At 32.3% G+C, this 19,848-nt stretch overlaps 1 protein-coding gene across 3 annotated transcripts; it reads left to right on the top strand.

The window, feature by feature from the left end:
• Positions 1-14,108: 14,108 nt before the first annotated feature.
• LOC116403389 (NAD-dependent malic enzyme 59 kDa isoform, mitochondrial-like) lies at positions 14,109-19,584 on the top strand. 3 transcript variants are annotated; one of them, XR_004216168.1, is made up of 7 exons: positions 14,193-14,203; positions 14,809-14,943; positions 15,090-15,150; positions 15,681-15,773; positions 16,491-16,629; positions 16,741-16,824; positions 18,653-19,584. XR_004216168.1 is itself a non-coding variant. In XM_031884511.1 (5 exons), the coding sequence occupies exons 2-5, from the start codon at positions 14,854-14,856 to the stop codon at positions 16,743-16,745; spliced, it is 327 nt and encodes a 108-aa protein (XP_031740371.1). In that variant the 5' UTR covers positions 14,109-14,203; positions 14,809-14,853; the 3' UTR covers positions 16,746-16,825. The 3 variants fall into 3 exon arrangements, 2 of the variants coding, with proteins under 2 accessions (XP_031740371.1, XP_031740372.1); XM_031884511.1 differs by lacking the exons at positions 15,090-15,150; positions 18,653-19,584 and having other exon boundaries at positions 14,109-14,203; positions 16,741-16,825; XM_031884512.1 differs by lacking the exons at positions 14,193-14,203; positions 18,653-19,584 and having other exon boundaries at positions 14,803-14,943.
• The last annotated feature ends 264 nt before the right edge of the window (positions 19,585-19,848 follow it).

The raw sequence follows: 19,848 nt of genomic DNA, 5'->3' as shown, positions 1-19,848 counted from the left end.
GCGAGAGATTGTCCTTTGATTTGTACGAGTGAGAGTGGCTAGATCGCCGACTCAATAAGCTTATCATTCACTACTACAAAAACAGACTCTCTTGACGTTTTTAAACTGTCAAGAATCACTATTCTTGACGGTTTTAAAACCGTCATTGAAGCCAGCGTCAAGAAAGTCAAAGTTCTTGACGGTTAATAAAACGTCAAGAATAGCGATTCTTAACAGTTTATAAACGTCAAGTATACAAATATTCATGACAGTTAAAAATCGTCAAGTGAATGAGTATTCATGACATTTAAAAACTATCAAGAATGTAATTTATGACATTTAAAAACGGTCAAGAACACAATTGTTTATGACGTTTAAAAAACGTCAAGAATTTACTTGTTAATGACATTGAAAAACCGTCAAGAATGTATTTGTTTATGACATTTAAAAAACGTCAAGCTTGTTTCATTTTTTTTCTAAATTATAATTTATTTATATTTTTGTTCCTGTATTGTCTCTATAATTCCTGTAGTGTGGCCCAACAATCTCATAAATATGCACGAGTACAATTCCAAAACTTTAACATATATTAACATTTAATCATATATGTATGAACATTTCGAAAACTTTACATGTTTGTTCGATATTGTCATATACAAAACACTACTTCAGTCAACCCCAACCTAATATGATAATCCCAAAATTACAAAACCAATCCAACTATGCTATTCCAAAAATCACAAGACTACAATTCTAGTTCAAGAAACAAAATCTTAATTAAAGAAGCTTTGAAACTCAATGATCTTGGATGAATTTGACTTCAAATACAAACTTGGATTCCACAACCTAAACCAAAATAAAATAATATATCAAGTTAAGATGGATTCACATAGCAACATTTTATCAAATGGTTGCAATGTTTCAAATAAGCAACAATTAAAATTCACATATCGATTTGGCATCTATAAATATACAAACTAAAAAGTACCTAAATGTCAATTATTTACCCAATAAGGCTAACTAAGTAACCAACCTCTAATATGTTTTGCAATGAAAAAGGTTGCCATATTGTTAATTTGGCCATATTGTGAAGGCAACCTCTTAGATGTGTTTGTGAGAAATGAAAGAAATACCAAAATAAGTATGGACTAAGATAGTATCAAATAAAGTTAAAGTTGAATTTTAAAGCTCTATTTTTTTCAAGATAGAGAAATTTCAGCTAAAGAGGAAAACACTAAGGACAACCAAGCAAAAAAGTCTAACAAATATCAAAAGAGAACATGCAGGAAAGAAAGAATGTAAATAAGGTTTTATCCGCACCAAGCAAAAAAGTCTAACAAGTATCAAAAGCTTTATAAGTTGTACTAGAATTCAAAGCTCTAAACTCTAAAGAATGTAAATTTCTTTGAAGAAATTTGTGTATAAAGGTCACACAGTTGAAAATTCAATACCTTTTCAAGAATGTTGTTGAGAAGATTGTTGTGATGAATCTTTGAATCCAAATTATGGAGACAAGATAAATAAATGAGTTATGATTCTAACTGACTGAATGGGAGTTAAGAAAATAAGAACATTGGAGTTGAATTATCAGCATTTATTTTAATCAAACTTACGATAGCAAACCAAATTATAGAGAGAGATCAAATGCTAGGATAAAGGAATAGTCTTACATTTGGTGAGTTCCCAAATGTTGTGGTAGTCACGAGAGTTATTCCACTCGAATTGTCTTAGACAAGAGGCTTCCATTCAGCAAGTACTGGTGAGAATTAAAGTGGAATGACAAACTTAAAAACACCTAATCTTTAACAAATTTTTTCGACTTTTTGCAATTATTTTTTAACACAAGATATCAAAACCCCACTTAAAAACCATAACAACCAATTACCATAAAACGGTGTCCAATAACAATAATTGGGCCAACCCAAACATCATTAAATTCTTGGGAAAGGTTGTGGACTAGACCTTCACCATCTTGCCCCTAAAACAAGTTAAAGCTTAAGGAAAGAACACAGTAGAAACAAAAATCATAAACTCATCAGTTAGATAGTATTGGTGGTCAAAACCTCAAGGTCTCACTTCTTCCATTTTATATTACCAAATTTGAAAATGATTTTTAATATATGATCATTACTTGAAACATGTTGGTGTACAAGTGTGAATGAAACTAAATCAAGTTTGTGTTTTATGTTATTGTTTTTCAGTATGCGTATATTTATGTGCTATGCAATCCAGAAGGGGGAATGCAACTATACCTAATTCATAATTGTATTTGGAACACTAATGATTTTAGCACAAATTCCATCTTTCCATTCTCTAAGACATATAAACCTTATCTCCCTCACTCTATACCTTGGCTATAGTGCTCTTGCAACATATTAAAATTCTCGTAATTAAAAATTCATACACAATTTAAATTAAATTAAACATCAAGACCCCTGACGAAGATGAATCTCTGTTCATTTTTCTTTTTATTAACAAACAAAAATTTTTAGGTCCACTTCTTTCAACAACCTCCTTAGAGATCCTTAATTATCTCTTTCCATGTTCATAACTACTCTAGTCATGCAAAGATTAAGGTTCATGGCCAATCAACAATTAATCTGTGATCAAGATATTATAAACGTTATTCACATAAAAACATGAAAAGATTAAGAGCAAATAATCAGATGCATTACAAAGAGTAATTCATAAACTTTGTCTACATCTATCCCTAGGATTAAGAGTTTAGCTACCCCATACTTCACAATCTAAAACACAAAACTCAATACAAAACCCATAACAAAAATTCAAGGAGAAGAAAAAGAAGAAGAAGAAAAGCTAGTGATTCGTATTATTATCAGACTGTGTATAACAGTATGTGTTTTTTAATATTCTCTGTTTCCAGCTGCCGTGTACCAAAATATTATCACAAACTCCACAATCCTTCTCTTTCCAATCCCTAAACTAACCAATGAATCATATTCGCACGCTTGGTAGCCTTGTTCAAAATATTATATATTACAATTATAATAACTTGTATCCCCCTTTTCAAGCCTAAAATGCAAAACCTTTCTTCCATTCTCTAAGGCATATTTCCTCTTCTTTAATTTTGCATTCCAATTTTAAATTACAAATTACAAATTTTAATCACAAAGGAAAAAAGGAAAATTATTACCTTTAGAAAGGGAAGAAAATGAATAACCATGAAGGATTTGGAAACAAATAGAGGTTTAGCGAAAGTGTAATGCGACAGAAGGATGGTGAACGTGTTAACTCGTTTTCGAACAGAGAACGTGTTTACGCATTTCAAACGGTGAACAGACGAACGCAGATCAACGAAGGCGAAGGGAACGCAAAGCAGACGAACGGTGACAGACGGTGAATGCAAATGAATAAAGGTGAACGTTGATGAACGCGAAGGGAAGTCTTTTTCGGTGATGAACGCAGATGAATACACAGATGAACACGAAGGGAAGGTTAGGTGAACGACGATTTTGATTTTTGGTGTTGAAGGGACAAAGTCGCGGCGAATTAGGTTTAATTAAGAAAAGGGGAAGTGATCTAAGTGAAATGTTGCGTTTTGTAAAAGAATATTAACACAATAATTTTTTAGAAATTTCTTGACATTTTTAAAACGTCAAAAACAAATTAGAAATTTCTTGACGTTTTTAAAAACGTCAACGATTTTTTAGAATTATCTTGACGTTTTAAAAACGTCAAGAATTTTTTATAAATTTCTTGACGTTTTTAAAAATGTCAATAACTTTTTAGAATTATCTCGACATTTTAAAAACGTTAAGAATTTTTTAAAAATTACTTGACGTTTTTAAAACGTCGAGGAAAACTATATATTATTGACGTTTAAAAAACGTCAAGAATGTTGAATTCATAAACATTCTTGACGTTTTTTAAACGTCAAAAAATTATTAGATATTTCTTGATGTTTAAAAAACGTCAAGAAAAAATACATCTTACTTGACATTTAATAAACGTCAAAAAGTTGAAAATTGGCCTTTCATAAAAAAAATTTAACGTTTTTTTATTTGAAATCACATATTTCTTGACGTTTTTGGGATTATAATTGCACAAAATGGAATTCACTCATTTCCTACTTTAGGGTAAGTAGATGAATGTTAGCTTAAATGGTGTCTCTAAAACTTGAACAAAGGGCCCTTACCCTCTCTATGACATGAGAGGGGTTTCTGTTTACTAGTAGGATCATAAATAAGTTGTTCATTAGAGGAGCACTGGTTTTTAAGGATTAGAGGTAACATAGGGGTAAAGCGGTAAATTGATCCAACTGGTGTTACAAACACTCGTGAAGGACTAACTTACTATTATTGGTCTATATCCGTGGACACATAAATATATTTATAGTGAGAAGAGTTCAGTTGTGAGTCTTTAGTGGAGTGTACACACAGCTAATGAATATTGATTAAGGTGGTTAATGAGTTTAGTCAATTAATCTTAGATCGTTGTAGCTTTTGATCTGTAGGTCCATTAGGTCCCTTCCTAGCTCGTAAAGGGTAATGAGATTTATTTATATTGGTTGTAATTTAAAATATTTAAATTTAACTTGGGAATTAGTATAATGTATAGTAATACATTATAATATAAAGTTTATCAAACTTTACTATATAAATTTAACTTTGGGGATGATTCAAAATTAATTTATGAGAGATAAAATATTTGAATGAGTTCAAATATTAATTTAATGTGAATTGGATTCATATTAAAATTATTGAGAGAAACTTATATTTGAATATGATTCAAATTTAATTTAAGTTAAATATAAGATAAATAATTTAGTGTTATTAATTAATTGGAGAATTAATTAATAGTTTAGTTTAATATTATTTAATTAAATTTGATTTCATTAATTATTAACTAATTGATTAATGCTTAATTAATTAGTAGATTTGAAATATATTTTAATTTAATTATTTGTAAATTAATAGAATCTCATGGTTCTCTTCTACTTCATTTTCTATTCCAAGAAGGAAAGAGAGTTATAATATCTAGAAGAAAACAATTTTCTTAAAAAAATGAATTAATAAAAAAAGAAAAATAAGGCTAACACTATTGCTCTTTGCAAAAAGAAAAAAGTTTCTCTCTCAAATATCTCTAAACTTTTTCCCATCCCAATTGGTTCCACAAACCAATCTCATCACAGAGGTACTCTTTGCAATTTAAGTTGTCTTTGCAATGGACAGTCTTCAAAGTTTTTTTTAACGATGTTTCCAATGCTTTCCTTTTTCTCTCATGTGTAATAAAACCAATTTCTCTTAAAACCTGTAGGGAGGCTACATCATGTATCGAACTTCATACAACTGACGTGTTCATCGAGTTACAACAAGTGCCGCACAATAGTCTGTTTCGTGTTTGAAAAGTTGTAATTGTGACACACTGCACATGAGGTTAGCACGAGACATGGCAAGGCAAGCCCTACGCGCGCATGCCAACTCCTGCCACAATATTTTGTACGCAAGCTAATGTCTTTGGGCTGTTTTTGTGGTTTTTGGAAATTTTAAGCAAAGTTTTGATATTTTTATAATCAATGAGAATTAAATGGAATTATTTCCCATTATTTTTCATTATTTTAGATCTGAAGGAGATCGAACAAGTTTATAAGCCAAGGGTCTAAGCTACTCTCTATAAGTGACAAAAATGAGTTTAAAATTGATTTCTAAACATAAATTTATTATCAAATGTTTCAAGCATGCTTTTATGTTTGAATATTTGAGGATACTGACTTATAAACTATTTCCAAAGCATGAATTTAGAAACATTTTGGTAAACATGTTTTTTATTGATGAATTTACTAATGAAAATTATAAGCAATCATGATTGTGCTAAGTTTTCAAAATGTTTAAGCTTGAAAATAATATTAGCATGTTTTAGTCTATACCTAAAATATTCTAAGATATATAGCAACCCTTCGGGAGAGATTTTCTTGTGCATAGAGGTCATTTGATTTGGATATTCGGTAAATACCTAGCTTTCCATCATTGGTACTAGATAAGAGTTGAAGACTTCTAAAGATGCTTAGTTTCCTATCTCAAGGAACGAGAGCCTGTACGAATGCCTAGTTTTCCATCTCATTGTAGTTATAACGAGATAGGGCACAATTGATGCCTAGAGTTTCATCTCGTAAGTATCGTATCACGGGATAGGCTTCTATGCCTAGTTTATTGTTTTTCATCTCGACGATTCTAGGTATAGCAACTGAAAGGGAAAGTTTGAGATAAGTTGTTTGAGTTTGATTTCATTTATGTTAAGAGTTAATTGTTAAATACTTATTGTTTCAAAATGATGTTTTATAAAACCATCACTCATTGGGCTATTTGGCTCACTCTTTGGATAAATATGCCCATATGGATTATGTTGTTTGGAAAATTAAACTGTGCTTTAGTACTTCAAAGAAAACTTCCCTCCCATGTCCTCTCACCTCATGTCTGCCCCATTTGTGTTGATAACATGAAAAATATTTAGCACCTTTTTATTGCCTATCTTTGTATCGAAATATTGGTTCCGTCTTCTCCAAACATTCAATATTTGTTGGGATTTTTTTCTCAATCAAGGCTTATTCTTCTTTGTTCTCGACCTGCTACCTATGATATATGATTTTGTTTTGGACATATTATTTTATCATTTTGTTTGGTTTTATATTTGTGGCTTTTGTTTTGTTTTATTTTTATTTTTTTTTTTTTGAAAAGGAGACAACCTCTTTATTAATATTAAAATATTAATAATAATTAGACAAAAGCTCATAGTACAAGAGAGTTATACAATGAACATGTAACCATGGATCAGGGGGTGCACCTTGGCATCTCAACTAGGTTGACACCCCCATAGCACCCTCATCATATCCAACCAAGCTAAAACCCATAACAAAGAGAGTAATGTCCAAAGGCAAAACAAACACAAAAAAGCCTTCTATTTGTGGCTTTTGGTTTTGATCTTGTGTTGTCGCTTTTTGGATGTGATGAGGGCGCTAAGGGGTGTCAACCTAGTTGAGATGTCCAGGTGCGTCTGTTGATCCTCCATCATATTGCTCTTTGTATAATCCTCATGGCATTGAGCTTTGTCTCTTCATTTTTCAATATTAATAATAGTGAGACTCATATCCTCTTTTTTTTTTAAAAAAAAAATATGGGTTAATTTGATAAAAGTGTTGCTAGCAGAGATTTGGTTTGAGCACAACCAACACATTTTCCATGATAAGAAAAAGGATTTGCGTGGTGAAAATAGATCTATTAGATCTCTTGGAGCAATAAAAAAGAAATCAGATCTTTATGTGAAAGTCGAACTTTTTTTATGGAGCATTGTGAAGAAAAGACTTTACTTTTGGGCAACATTGAAGTTGAGGCATGGTTGTGCGCTTATTATCAAAAGTTGTCCCCTAACGATCAAACTGGTTCACTGTTGCGAAATGGTGGGTTAGTTTAGGACATGTCATTATTCTCGAACCTTCAGATAAATCTCCTTATCTTAGGGGATTAAAAGTTGTTCAACACAGGCTTGAAACAGACATGTATAGGGCTTCTATATTTTCCCATAAAGAGCCAATGATTGATTATATATTGGTCTGTTTTGCAAAGGGAAAGATTTCCCTAACACGTATTGTAAAAAAATATGTAGTTGGCTAGTAGTGAAAAGTTAGCAAGGCTATTCATGTTTCTCTTGGTGTTCCCTCTCACTCATCTTGAAGCTTATTGTGGACATTTTGTCAACTTACTTTGGGTTTCTTTTGTCTTCTGTTTTAATTAATTACTTCGTACTTATTTTACATTTTAGTTTTCATCAGTGCGTCCTGGATAGAGGATTTTGTTTAGCTCGTTGTTATTGTTAATAAAATTGAAATGCCAACAATTACAATTCTTGAGAACGGACTCATCTGTTTCCAATTCAGATGCCCAAAATTTGTTGAATGGATCCTATCTCGTGGATCGCGACATCTTGTTGGCAAAAGTATGCTCCTCCGTAATCATTGAGTTCAGGTTTGTGGATATATTTGTGATATAATTGATGAATATGTGCTTAGCTTTTAAGTGGGGGGTGGTGAATAGCTTACTTAGCTTGCATGTTTAAGTCTAACTTTGTCAAAATGACTCATTTTTAAATTAAACCTTTGAAGATGTATTCGAAACTTACTCTAGTTCTAAAATTAGGATTTTTAAAATTAAAATGAATTTGGTTGAGAAGTACAAATAATATAAAGAAATTAAAACATTAAAAGAAAAAGACTAATTGCATCAAATGACAAAAAAAAAAAACATTTAGAAAAAATAGTTCATGACACCTATTTTTTGCATATTACGAATATGACAAAATTAGTGATATTAGATGACTATCGGACAATAATCATAGGGTTATCAACTTTTAAATTTACTACTTTTAAAATTTAGAAAATGTAGTGACATGAGTCATGTGATTATAAATGTTTTTGTTATTTTTGCAGGTTCCAAAGAAAAAGGAAAAATGTAAGATGTGATTGATAATATGTGAAAAAAGGAAAAAAATTGAAGAAATAAACTAAAAGTAGAAGGGATTAAAAAAAAGAAGAAAGGTTGATTCCCTCACCTCAAAAAAAAAAAAAAAAAAAAAAAAAAAAAAAAAAAAAAAAGAGAGAGATAGAGTATAGACTCTGCTAAAAGAATATATAACTTGATATATCTAATTTGTTTAAAAACGACCCCGCTTGTAATTTTTCTTTTCAAAAATCACACGACATCTTTTTGGAAAGATTTTTTAGAGAAGCATGCCAATACCTTCATCCTAAGTATGTAGATGTATTTATGAATAATTTTTAAAAGTTGAAAACAATTGTTTTTAACTTTTCAAAGTTTAAGGTTATTTTTTTACACAAACTACAAAATTCAAAAGATTTTTTTTGTAATTTAACTAAATACTGTTGTATGTGTATATATATATATATATATATATTAGTTATCTTTTTTAGTCCTATATTGTAAAAAAATATGATTGTTTGTTGAAAAAAAAAATGACAAAACAATGGACCAATGGACAGCTAATAAGATTCGGTGAACCGAATACACAAAATTCTCTAAATCCAATTAAGCAAGATTTCAAAAAAAAAATCTAATAAAAACCCTACATGTACAGTCTCTCTCATTTCAAATTTCTTTCTCCTCTTCTCTAACGGCCAAGTCTCCCTCTCCTCCCTCTCCTCCCCCCTTCTCTCTTGCTCTCTTGTCTTCTTTGGCCTATCTCTCAATTTCCGTTTCTGTAAGGAAGAAACCCTATCATACCCATTTCGCGGATCCATCTCCATCTTCTCTTAGTCGGGGATCCAATCTCCATCTTCTTCTCTTAGTCGGGGATCCAATCTCCATCTTCTTCTCTTAGTGCGTCCTTTCCATTTCTTCGTACACTCCATTTTTCCTTTCTCTTCTCAAAACCCTAAGGCCTATCTCTCAATTTCCGTTTCTTTAAGGAAGAAACCCTATCATACCCATTTCACCGATCCATCTCCATCTTCTTCTCTTAGCGCGTCCTTTCCATTTCTTCTTCTTCTTCTTTGTTCGTACACTCCATTTTCCCTTTCTCTTCTCAAACCCTAATTCTCTTTAATTAATTAATTCCCTCTCCTTTCTCTCTCACTTCCTCCCTCTTCCATTAATGGCAGGTTCTCCTCATCTTCCTCCTTTCTCCAGTGTTGATTCCTCCTCTACTTCGACCTGTGATGCTCTTTTCTTCTTCCCTCGCAATTTCGATTCCACCATCGTCACCGATTTTGGTTGCAATTTCTACTCTCTTCAACCTCAACCTTCTGGATTCCCTCACTCTCACCGGATTGACTTCAATGTCCTTGGAACCTCCACTACTACTACTAGTACTCCACTCATCAAAGAATCCGCTGGATTATCAGACGCTCCTCTTCCTTTCCTTTCTAATCCTTGTCTCTCTTCCAACTCCAGTGGTGAGCCCCCGAACAAATCGCATTACTCCGTGAGTTCCCAATTAATTCCATCTTTATTTAATATTCAATTGACCTCTTTCCATTTGTTTCAATTATTGAATAGAAAGTTAATTGAATGAACTATGTTCCAATAATTTCATGTGGTTCTGGTAAAGCACAGTGCATCCGGTCGAACTTCCCCCATTATGTAATTTTATGGAGGTAGTTTTGTAAATTGGATTGAAACAGGGGCTATTCAATGTGTATGCATTAAAATATAGGGATTGTTTTTCAATTAAATATAAATCGATTGAGCCTCTGATGTGCTAGTAAGCATCAGATCTCCTCTGTGTATATATAGTTAGGTACTCTTCTTTTTTTTATAGGTTCCGTCATATATATCACGGTCTGAAGTTGTAGCTAAACTTGCTTTCATCTTCAGTTTCTATCACTATTTAAAGGTCAGATTTTGTTCGATTAGAAGAATGTAAATTTGTCAAGGACAATAGCATGCTTAGTTTAATTGTACTCAAATATTGTTACTAAAAAATTGCTTTATTTGTGTTGATACCATTATTTGTGTGGTAGATCTCTTGATTCATTTTGATGTTTGTATTTTGAAGACATACAAAGGTCATAATACTAGTTGCTATTCTTTTTATCTTGGTACGTTTCATTTTTTTTTAATATTTCACTGTCTCTATAATTGATTGTACAAACATATCTCATCATTCAATCACTTTTCAAGTTTTAGATTCTGAAATTTGTACATATTGGGGTTTTCCTTTTTCTTTATTTTGGATTATTTCAAATCTCCAAAGATCTTTCTTGTAACATTTGCATATTTTAGTTTGTTAAAATCTTCGAAAGTAGAGGAGAAGGCTCCAAAAGCATTCTGTCTCTCATTGCCTTGCCCTAACATTATCATCTGTGTAAGATGTGCCAATGAGTAGACCATTTTCTTTTTTTTTTTTTCCATAGCTTTTGAACCACTTTCCCTTTCTCTCCTTCTCTTTCATTCTTCTTTTATGTTAATTGGAAGAAGCTTTGAGGCCTCTCTTGAAAATAATGAGGTTTTGAAGGGGATAGAAAGAGAGTGATGGTGGGATCCATCAAAGGTTTGGGATTTCACACAATGTTCGCATCACTCTTTTAAATGTAATTAGAGGTTGAGGAGTTGATCGCGCGATCATAGATAAGGAGGGGCTGGTTAGTGGCTTGGAAAACAATTCAGACAACATTAATTTTTTCTAAAAAATAAAACCAACCTTCCGACGGTTGGTTAACACTCCTCGACAGTCGAGATAGGGTAAGACTTGTATTCTGGTTCTGTTGATACCTATATTTGTGCTTCATCACTTTATAATTGTACTTTTATTTATCCCCTTTGTATATTTCCATGTGTTTCATGTTTGTCTTTTATGTTTTTTCTATTTATATATTTCTTCATGTTCTTCTCCATTCGGGTTTGCTCTTGCGGAGGTTACACATTCATTGTTGTGCTGGTACTTTAGTTAATGATGTCTAGTAATTTTTGTTTTGCAAATTTTCTTGTTAGTGCTCAAGTTTGATTTCATACTGCCTTTAGCATAGCTTTACGACTGCAGAATTCAATTGCACATTGCCCTTTTTTATTTTGTTATTACTGATGGACTTATTTGTGATACCTTTAAAGAAGAAAATTTATGGCTATTTGTGTTGAAGTTTATTTGTTGATTATTGGTTGGTTTTTTCCCTCCACTTTTCTTAATATTTTGAAGTGTGTAATAAGGTAAGCAATTTTTTAGTCCACTAAATTTGTTTTGTTGATGAATTGTTTCCTTTTTTTTCTCGGTTTTGTTTTCAGGTTTTCATCATTATTCATTTGGTGGCTAAATATTACTCATGGATATTTGTTCGATCTTATTTTGTTGTGATCAATTGATATACATAATATGCACTATAAATTTGTTAAATTGTTGGATTATTTGCTTTTTTAATAAGGTTGGAGGAACCTCAAGGTACGTTTTGTTAAAGCATATTTTATATTGATAAATTTGAAGTTGTCAAGTCTATAACAATGATAATGTTAATACGAGTAAATTTATAGCAAATTTAGTTGACTTAACTTATTTACATGCTGGTTGCTCGGAGTCTTGGAAAAACCTTACGTGCATTTTAACCCACGATAGAGAACTTAAGGTTGTTATGACTTACATATCAGTTTTTGAGATTTTCCTTTATAACTTTTTCATAGACCTTATTGTAGTTTTTTGTTCTTCATTTTTGTTTGTAGGACGTTTCTAGAGAATGCAAGACCATGTTTGAGTGAGAAATTGGTCTCGATGAAATTGAGAGTTCAATGAACAGCACATACAATGCAAGTAAATCTACCTACTCAAACCCATATTCTATTTCTAAAGTAGAAGGGCTTTCGGTGGCTGAACCAAGTGAGTGATTAAGTTTTTTATCACTCGTATTATTTGTTATCACTAGGGAAAGAAAGTTGAGTAGAAAAAGTAGAATGCCAAATGGAAAAAAAAAGATTAGTAAGCATCGTTATTATTTTAAAATAGAAAAAAAAATTAACATGATTGTTAAACCGAGCCATTCTCGAGAACATGAAATAGAATTGGATAGCTACCATACATCGTGTCTATGAATGTTAAGAATGAAACTATCGGTAGGGTTATAGAATAATCATTCTATCAGCCTCAATTATGATACAGGGTTTATGAAATATAATTTTTTTATGTACTGTAATAGTAGAAGATTCTTCGTTAGGAAGCAAAGCTTATAGCTTTGAAGAGTATCTAAAGGTTACAGAAGAGCAACTGAAAGCTTACAATCAGCTCCAAACCAATTTTCCAGCACAAAGCCAGAGTGGATCCCAAGTACAACGGGAAGGTTGTTAAAATCAAATCTCTTATGTCTTATTTCATAACTATTTAGTTTTGATCTTAACTACAACAATTTTCATTTTTTTCTAGGTGAACATTGTATGTGCTTAGATATTAAGTGTTTTGAAAATTAGAGGTGAGCAATCACACTTAGAAACTAATTGTAGAACCATAGAAATGTTACCCCATTGGTTCTAGCAACGCCTAGTTACCGCAGTTCATAACAAAGAAAGAAAAGAGGCTCGTAAATGCAGACCATAAAAAAGTGAGACAATCAACAATTATAAAAAAAAAACATATGCAATATGCATTAAAAAAAGCTCATAAAAAATATAGAGTCAAGTCGGTTAGGTCAAGTAGAACCTGTTGAGTTCCCTAGCTATTAGAGCTTTTGGGGGAAAACATCGCTTTTGGCCTAACCAAAACTAGACCATCTATTTTTAGTGTTTTAAACATAACGTCAAGTTTGATTGAGGACTTTGAAAAGAGGAGGAATCCTCCTCGATCCACAGTAGTAGGAGAAAACGAGGCTTGTTGTCACTCCGAAGGGAGAAGTCAAACTTAGAAACTAAGTCTAGAACCATAGATAGGTTACCCCACCGGATCTAGGAAGACCTAGTTACCACATTGTACGTACCAAAGAAAGAAAAGAGAGACTTGCAAATGTAAAATGTAAAACAATGAGACAATTAGGAACTAAAATATATATATATATATATGCAATATAGATCAGAAAAAAACGCATAAAAAATGAGTAGAAACTTCACTTTTGGATAGTTATGTTGTTATGGTTTCATCACTCGCATATTTGTTGGAAAACTTCCAGTTTGGTTCTTTTACAAGAACATCTATTGAATCGATTAACCATTCTAATTGGGTCTTGGATAAATTGAGGATTAAGTTTACAAGAACATCTTGTATATGTATTTCTTTAGTGAATGCAATAAGTTATTTTGATTCTCTCTCAAACCTCTAAGTATTTTACGTATCTAAATCATATCCCCTCCCTAGATTTTTGTGTAATTTGTGTTACATATTGACGACCCAGATCAGTTTATTAGACAAGTTTGATGCTTCATTTATTTCCTGGATTGATGGCTAATGAAAAACTTCTGGTACTCTTCTTCAATCCTCTTTAAGTTGTTTAAGAGACCTTAGCTTCACACAATTTGTACATTGAGATGATGGTCTATTAATTTGTGAATTATATACATAGCATAACAAATATTATTTCTTTCAGCAATGGGATAATTGTTATGCTTTATAGATATATATATTTTTTAAAGTTCATTGTATTTTCTTCTTCCAACTACAGGTTGACATGATTGTCTTGACAGATGGAAGTCGTATTCTTGGCCTCGGTGACCTTGGAGTTCAGGGAATAGGAATATCTACAGGAAAGCTGGATATGTATGTTGCTGTTGCTGGCATAAACCCTCAAAGAGTATGTTTTTCTTAGACAAGCTCAACGCCCTCCCTTCATCCAATGGTTGTTTATCCAACTTGATTTCAATCAGTTGTGGCTATTTTTTTAATTGTTTATAGGATCGTCTGCATTCAGATTGTTTTATCTTCTCATGTTGGGCTACTTCCAAGAAATTTTTTAAGCGAAGGGTGGATAATAGCTCGCTTGTTTAGTCTAAACTTGGGGGATTTCAAATTTTGCCCAAATTTTAAAATTTTTCAAAAGTTTTTCATTACAATAACGAGCATCATAACTTCTTAGATCTTGCATAAAAGGCATGACTGTCAACCCTTGAGCAAAGCTCGGGTTTGTGACATGAGATTCTGAATTTTGAGAATAAGCTTATGTCCTTTTTGTTTTTGCTAAGTTTCAACTAATACACTCAGTATTTATCTTTGTGCTTATGTGATAGATTTGTTATGCACTGTAGTGATGTGGGGTGTTTCCTTATTTTCTGCATCTTAACTACCTTATTTCCTGCATCTTAAATACCTTATTTCCTGCATCTTAAATACCTTATTTTCTGCATCTTAAATACCTTATTTTCTGAATCTTAGTTGGTACTGAAATTTGGTTTGTTTCAGTGAAAGAGGCACTATCAGCATTGACATGTACATGTGATTTTAGGCATGAACCAGGAGAGTGAGAGTTTTAGTGTGCCGTGTTTAGAATTTGCCGATATCTTTTTCCCGTTCCAGCAAGTATTCCTGATTGTGGGGGTAACTCTCAAGTCTGCAGTCTTTTCTTCATGAAATTTGTAGATTATCTAAGAATACTAATATCATTTAATGTTGACATTTTTTTAGCAACTTTTCTTAACCCCACTTTTTGAATTTCATTAAGTTTACTCTTGTTTAATTGACAGATTCTTCCAGTAATGCTAGATATTGGTACTAACAACGAGAAGTTACTTAATGATTCTCTTTGTAAGTGAAAGGGAAACCTTCATGTCGTTTATCTCCATATTTTCCATGTAATATATTGTGCTTATATTGATCTGTTTCTGTTGTCAATGGCGATATATTTGGGTTTTATGTTGTTGTTGCGGTGGTGGTGGTGAAATATTTTATTTAAGTCTCTAGTTAATATTTATGCTTACTTAACAGAAAATTTGTTGCTTGAGCTTGCTTCATTTGGTTCTTTTACTTGTTTAAGTCCTCCTCTAACTAATTATACATTTCGTCCTTTTACTTGTTTAAGTCCTCCAAAAAGTATTCATTACTTTAATAAATTCCCTCACCAGCATCATCACCTCTTATTCAACAAACTGTTTTTTCCCAAAAGCAAAAAAGGAAAAAATAAATAAAGATAAAGACAATCAAGAACAACCATCAACTACATGAAAAAAAAAAAGAAAAGAAAAAGATAGCTGCTGAAAAACATTACTACCCATTTTCATTATCATCATCCTCTACTATGCTTTTCCACCTTCTTCTAACCCATTTTTCCATTGCAGGATTTATTGGAGTTGAGGAGTCCCACAATCTTTATGTTCTGTTTGTTTTTCCATCACTTTTTCAAGGCTGTTCAATTGGAGTTCCATCTTCAGGTAATATTAATGTGTTTGTTTCTAAGATAATTTTGTTAAACACTTGTTTTTGTTGTCCCCATCCACCAGCTGTTTGATGAAATGCCGCATTGAATAATTTTGTGGGTTCTTGGGAAGCATGTGATATATGTGTTGTGGAATTTGTATAATTAGTTAGAGTGATTTAGGAAAACTTTTGTATTTGTAGTTGAATAGATAATTCATTCCATATTTAGAGCATGATTAAGAGTTATTTTGAAATTGTTAAAATTACTTCAAAAGATATTTGGATAATTTAAATGACTTTCTATTGTATGTTGATCACGTTTGATAGATCGAAAACTTTTCTTCTTCTTCTTCTTCTCGTTTCTTCCTGCTGCCTATTCGACCTGCAACTTTGAGTGTAGTTGCTTGGCTGTCTAATTGCCACCACTTAAAGTCACTCCTTCGCCTTCTTATCACTCTTAATTTCCTTGACAACAAAGTCAAACTGCTACAGAACAATCGAATTTTCGTTTGATTAATTTTCTATCCACAAGAGGCTTTTGTATGTTGATCACCCTTGTTTTCTTTGAAAAGTTTAAAATTCCATACACGATATATTGGGAAACTTTCACATTCCTCTGGACATTAAAAGCTCAAGAGCATTGATTTTGAGCAAAATAAAAATGAAAATCCCTTTTAATTTCCAGCAACACCATATTTGAAGTTCATTGTATTTTCTTCTTCCAACTACAGGTTGACGTGATTGTCTTGACAGATGGAAGTCGTATTCTTGGCCTTGGTGACCTTGGAGTTCAGGGAATAGGAATACCTAGATTGGAGGGAGAAGAGTATCTATCTATTGTTGATGAATTTATGGAAGTCGTGCATACATGTTGGCCTAAAGCTATTTTCAGGTTTATTGGTTAAGATATCAAATTTTTAACTGTGTTCACTGCCAGTAATCAGTATCGTAATCTCGCAATTTGATTTTGAATGATGCCAGTTTGAGGATTTTCAAATGAAATGGGCTTTTGAAACATTACAACGTTATCGTAAGAGGTTCTGCATGTTCAACGATGACATACAAGTGGGTAGTTCATGTTGTATTCATGCAGTTGATAATTACTTAAAAGGACATTCATTTTTGTTTATTTCATTTCATAAAGGGAACTGCTGGTGTTGCTCTCGCTGAACTATTTGGAAATGTGAGAGCTCAAGGGCGGCCATTGAGTGATTTTGTTAACCAAAAGATAGTAGTGGTAGGGGTTGGAAGGCATTGTCAGCTGTTTAACTTTAACATTTTCTCCAAATAGTAATATTGCTAACTCTTTAGGGATCATAAGCCTTGTCCTCTTTGTTGAAACAAAAGTGGTTGTTTGAAAGAAGAATTACTATTACTATAACTATTACTTGATCACTATTACTATCACTATTACTATCACTATTACTATCACTATTACTATCACTATTACTATTACTATTACGTGAATATAAGAGAAATGAAAACTTTGGAAACTATAGTTCAATCCTTTTGGTTTAACCTTCATTTGTTTCAACATGCTGTTTTTTCTCCTCTTTCAACTTCAGTGCAGGGCTCGGTGTTCTTAACATGGCTATTCAGGCTGTTTTGAGAATGGCAGGGAACAACGATTCTACTGCAAGAAATCGATTTTTTTCTAATAGACAAAGATGTAAGAATCTTTTTCAAACTTTCATTTCTCAATTTATGCATCAGTCTGTCCAAGTTTTTCCTTCCATGAGAGTTACTGATTTCAGAAACCAATCGGATGGGGTTTGGAATTTGGGTAGCTTTATTATGGGTTAATTTGTATGACGCAGTTTCGTGTGAAAAGTATGAGGCAGTTGAAGAAGTTAAATGACTTGTGGTGGTAGTAATCAGTGTCAAACTCATGTGGTTTTTAACTTACAAAGAAAGAGGAAAAATATCAGCTTAGTCCGATGCAGATTAGTGTTTTAAGTCTTCTATCTAATTGTTTGTGTGATAAATGCAGTTACTTTATCAAAAACAAAGAAGAAAAGGAAGGGACCACAAGATTCTTTAGTATTTTAATTTTATTGCATTACATTATATTCAATCTTCATTTTTCTTGGTTGTGCTGCAAATGGTGTTTCTTCTATTATGGATTTGCATTATACAACATTGCCATATTAAGTCATAAAGTTATGAAAATTAGAAACACACCCTTTGTAGGAGAGAACATGATCCTTCCTTTGAAGTAAATTGAGAGAATTTCCTCTACTGCCTCAATTTTAAGGCTTGAGGTTTGAAGAACAAGGATGAATAATCAACGAAAAAGGAATGAAGAGGTTTCTCGTTTAGGGAAAATAGCGATTTTTCGTTTTTCATACTTCCAAAACGACACAAGTATGAACTTATTGTGTATTAAATTGATCGAGAGGCCTTCCAATTGTTTGTTAATCTATAGTTTCTGTCTCTATTTTAATTAACTGCTACATGTAGAAGCCTAACTAACTTAGTTAGAGTTCTATCAAAAAAAGGAAAGAAAAAAAGGAAGAAGAAAGATCATGTGATAAATTTATAGAAATGCCATGCAATTATTTTCTAACTATTAATTTATGTTTCTGTGGTAAATTACTGCTACTAGAAATCTAATTGTGTTCGGTTAGTTAGACTTCATGGGTTTGATTTTTTTTTTTTTTTGTTAAAGAGGTTCCATAAGTATACCGATGGTTTTGAAATTTTGATTTGATGCATGTCTGAGAAATTTCAAGGCTAAATTATACAGAATACCCATAAACTTTGTACTTTATATAAAAATACCATTGAAAATACACTCAAAACATAAACTACCAAAAGTGTTAAAAATACAGTTAATATAATTATCCTAATTTTAGTAATAAATGAAATTGAGAGAACTTTCTTTGATTTTCAGGAACAAGGATGAATAATCAATGAAAAAGGAATGAAGAGGTTTATCCATGCAAGCTTCAAACCAAAGCCAAGGATGTCGATCCTTCCAGGGGAGTCCAAAGTTCTCCCTTATTTTTCTCCCTTTATTTTGATTTTCAAAAGTTTGCAATTTTTTAAGTGGGGGTGGGCAATTGCTTGCATGTTTAGTCTAAACTTGGAGGTTCAAATTTTGCCCTTCAAAATTTCTAAAAAAAAATTTCCTTACAATAATGAGCACTATACCTTCTTAGATTACTTAGATCTTGCATAAAAAGCATGACTAGCAACCCTTGATCACTGAGCTTGGGTTTGTGATGTAAAATTCTGAATGTTGATGAGTATATGTGCTGAAATTTGAGAATAAGCTGCCAGTGTTTTTTGGTTTAAGCCCATTTTTAGCGATATCTTATGGAGATGTGAATGCATGATTGAGAAAATGGTATGTGTGTTGTGAATGCTTGATTGCATGCATATAATAAATAAGTGCATGGATACTTTTCTAGCTTTGTCTTCCTTTGTTTCTTTGCCATGACTTACCTATGATGCGCTTAGTCCAAACCTAGCCTAGATAGAGTTAAAAAAGGATAGGAGGTACTCTTTAGAAATTGAGATGGTTTTAACAAATTTGTCTTGTCAAACATGAGTTTGGAGCCTCTTCTCTAGCCACAATGAACTAAATCCCTTTAGAAAGGGTGGGCATTAACAAATCTTGTTGTCACTTCGAAGGGAGCAGTCAAACTTAGAAACTAAGTGTAGAACCATAGAAAGGTTACCCCATCGGTTATTGTGTGCGTACCAAAGAAAGAAAAGAGAGATTTGCAAATGTAAAACTTAAGACAGCGAGACAATTAAGAGCTAAAAAAAACAAAGAACATATGCATTATACATCAGAAAAATCCCATAAAAAAATGAAGGGAAACTTCACTTTTGGCCTAACCAAAAGCAGACCACCTACTCTTAGCGTTCTAGACATAGCATTGAGTTTGATGAGGGCTTTGAAAATAGGAGGAATCCTCCCCGTTCCACACTAGGGGAAAAACGAGACTTGTCACTCCGAAGGGAGCAGTCAAACTTAGCATTGAGTTCAAGGTATCCTTCTTAGATTCTTGAATCATGACTACATTAGGACTACAATAGTTGATGAATTTTTTAAGTGCTTCACGTTTAGAGGAGTCGTTC

Source organism: Cucumis sativus, chromosome 4 (genome assembly GCF_000004075.3).
Source record: "Cucumis sativus cultivar 9930 chromosome 4, Cucumber_9930_V3, whole genome shotgun sequence".
Taxonomy (NCBI): domain Eukaryota; kingdom Viridiplantae; phylum Streptophyta; class Magnoliopsida; order Cucurbitales; family Cucurbitaceae; genus Cucumis; species Cucumis sativus.
This window is presented reverse-complemented; position numbering and strand designations above follow the sequence as displayed.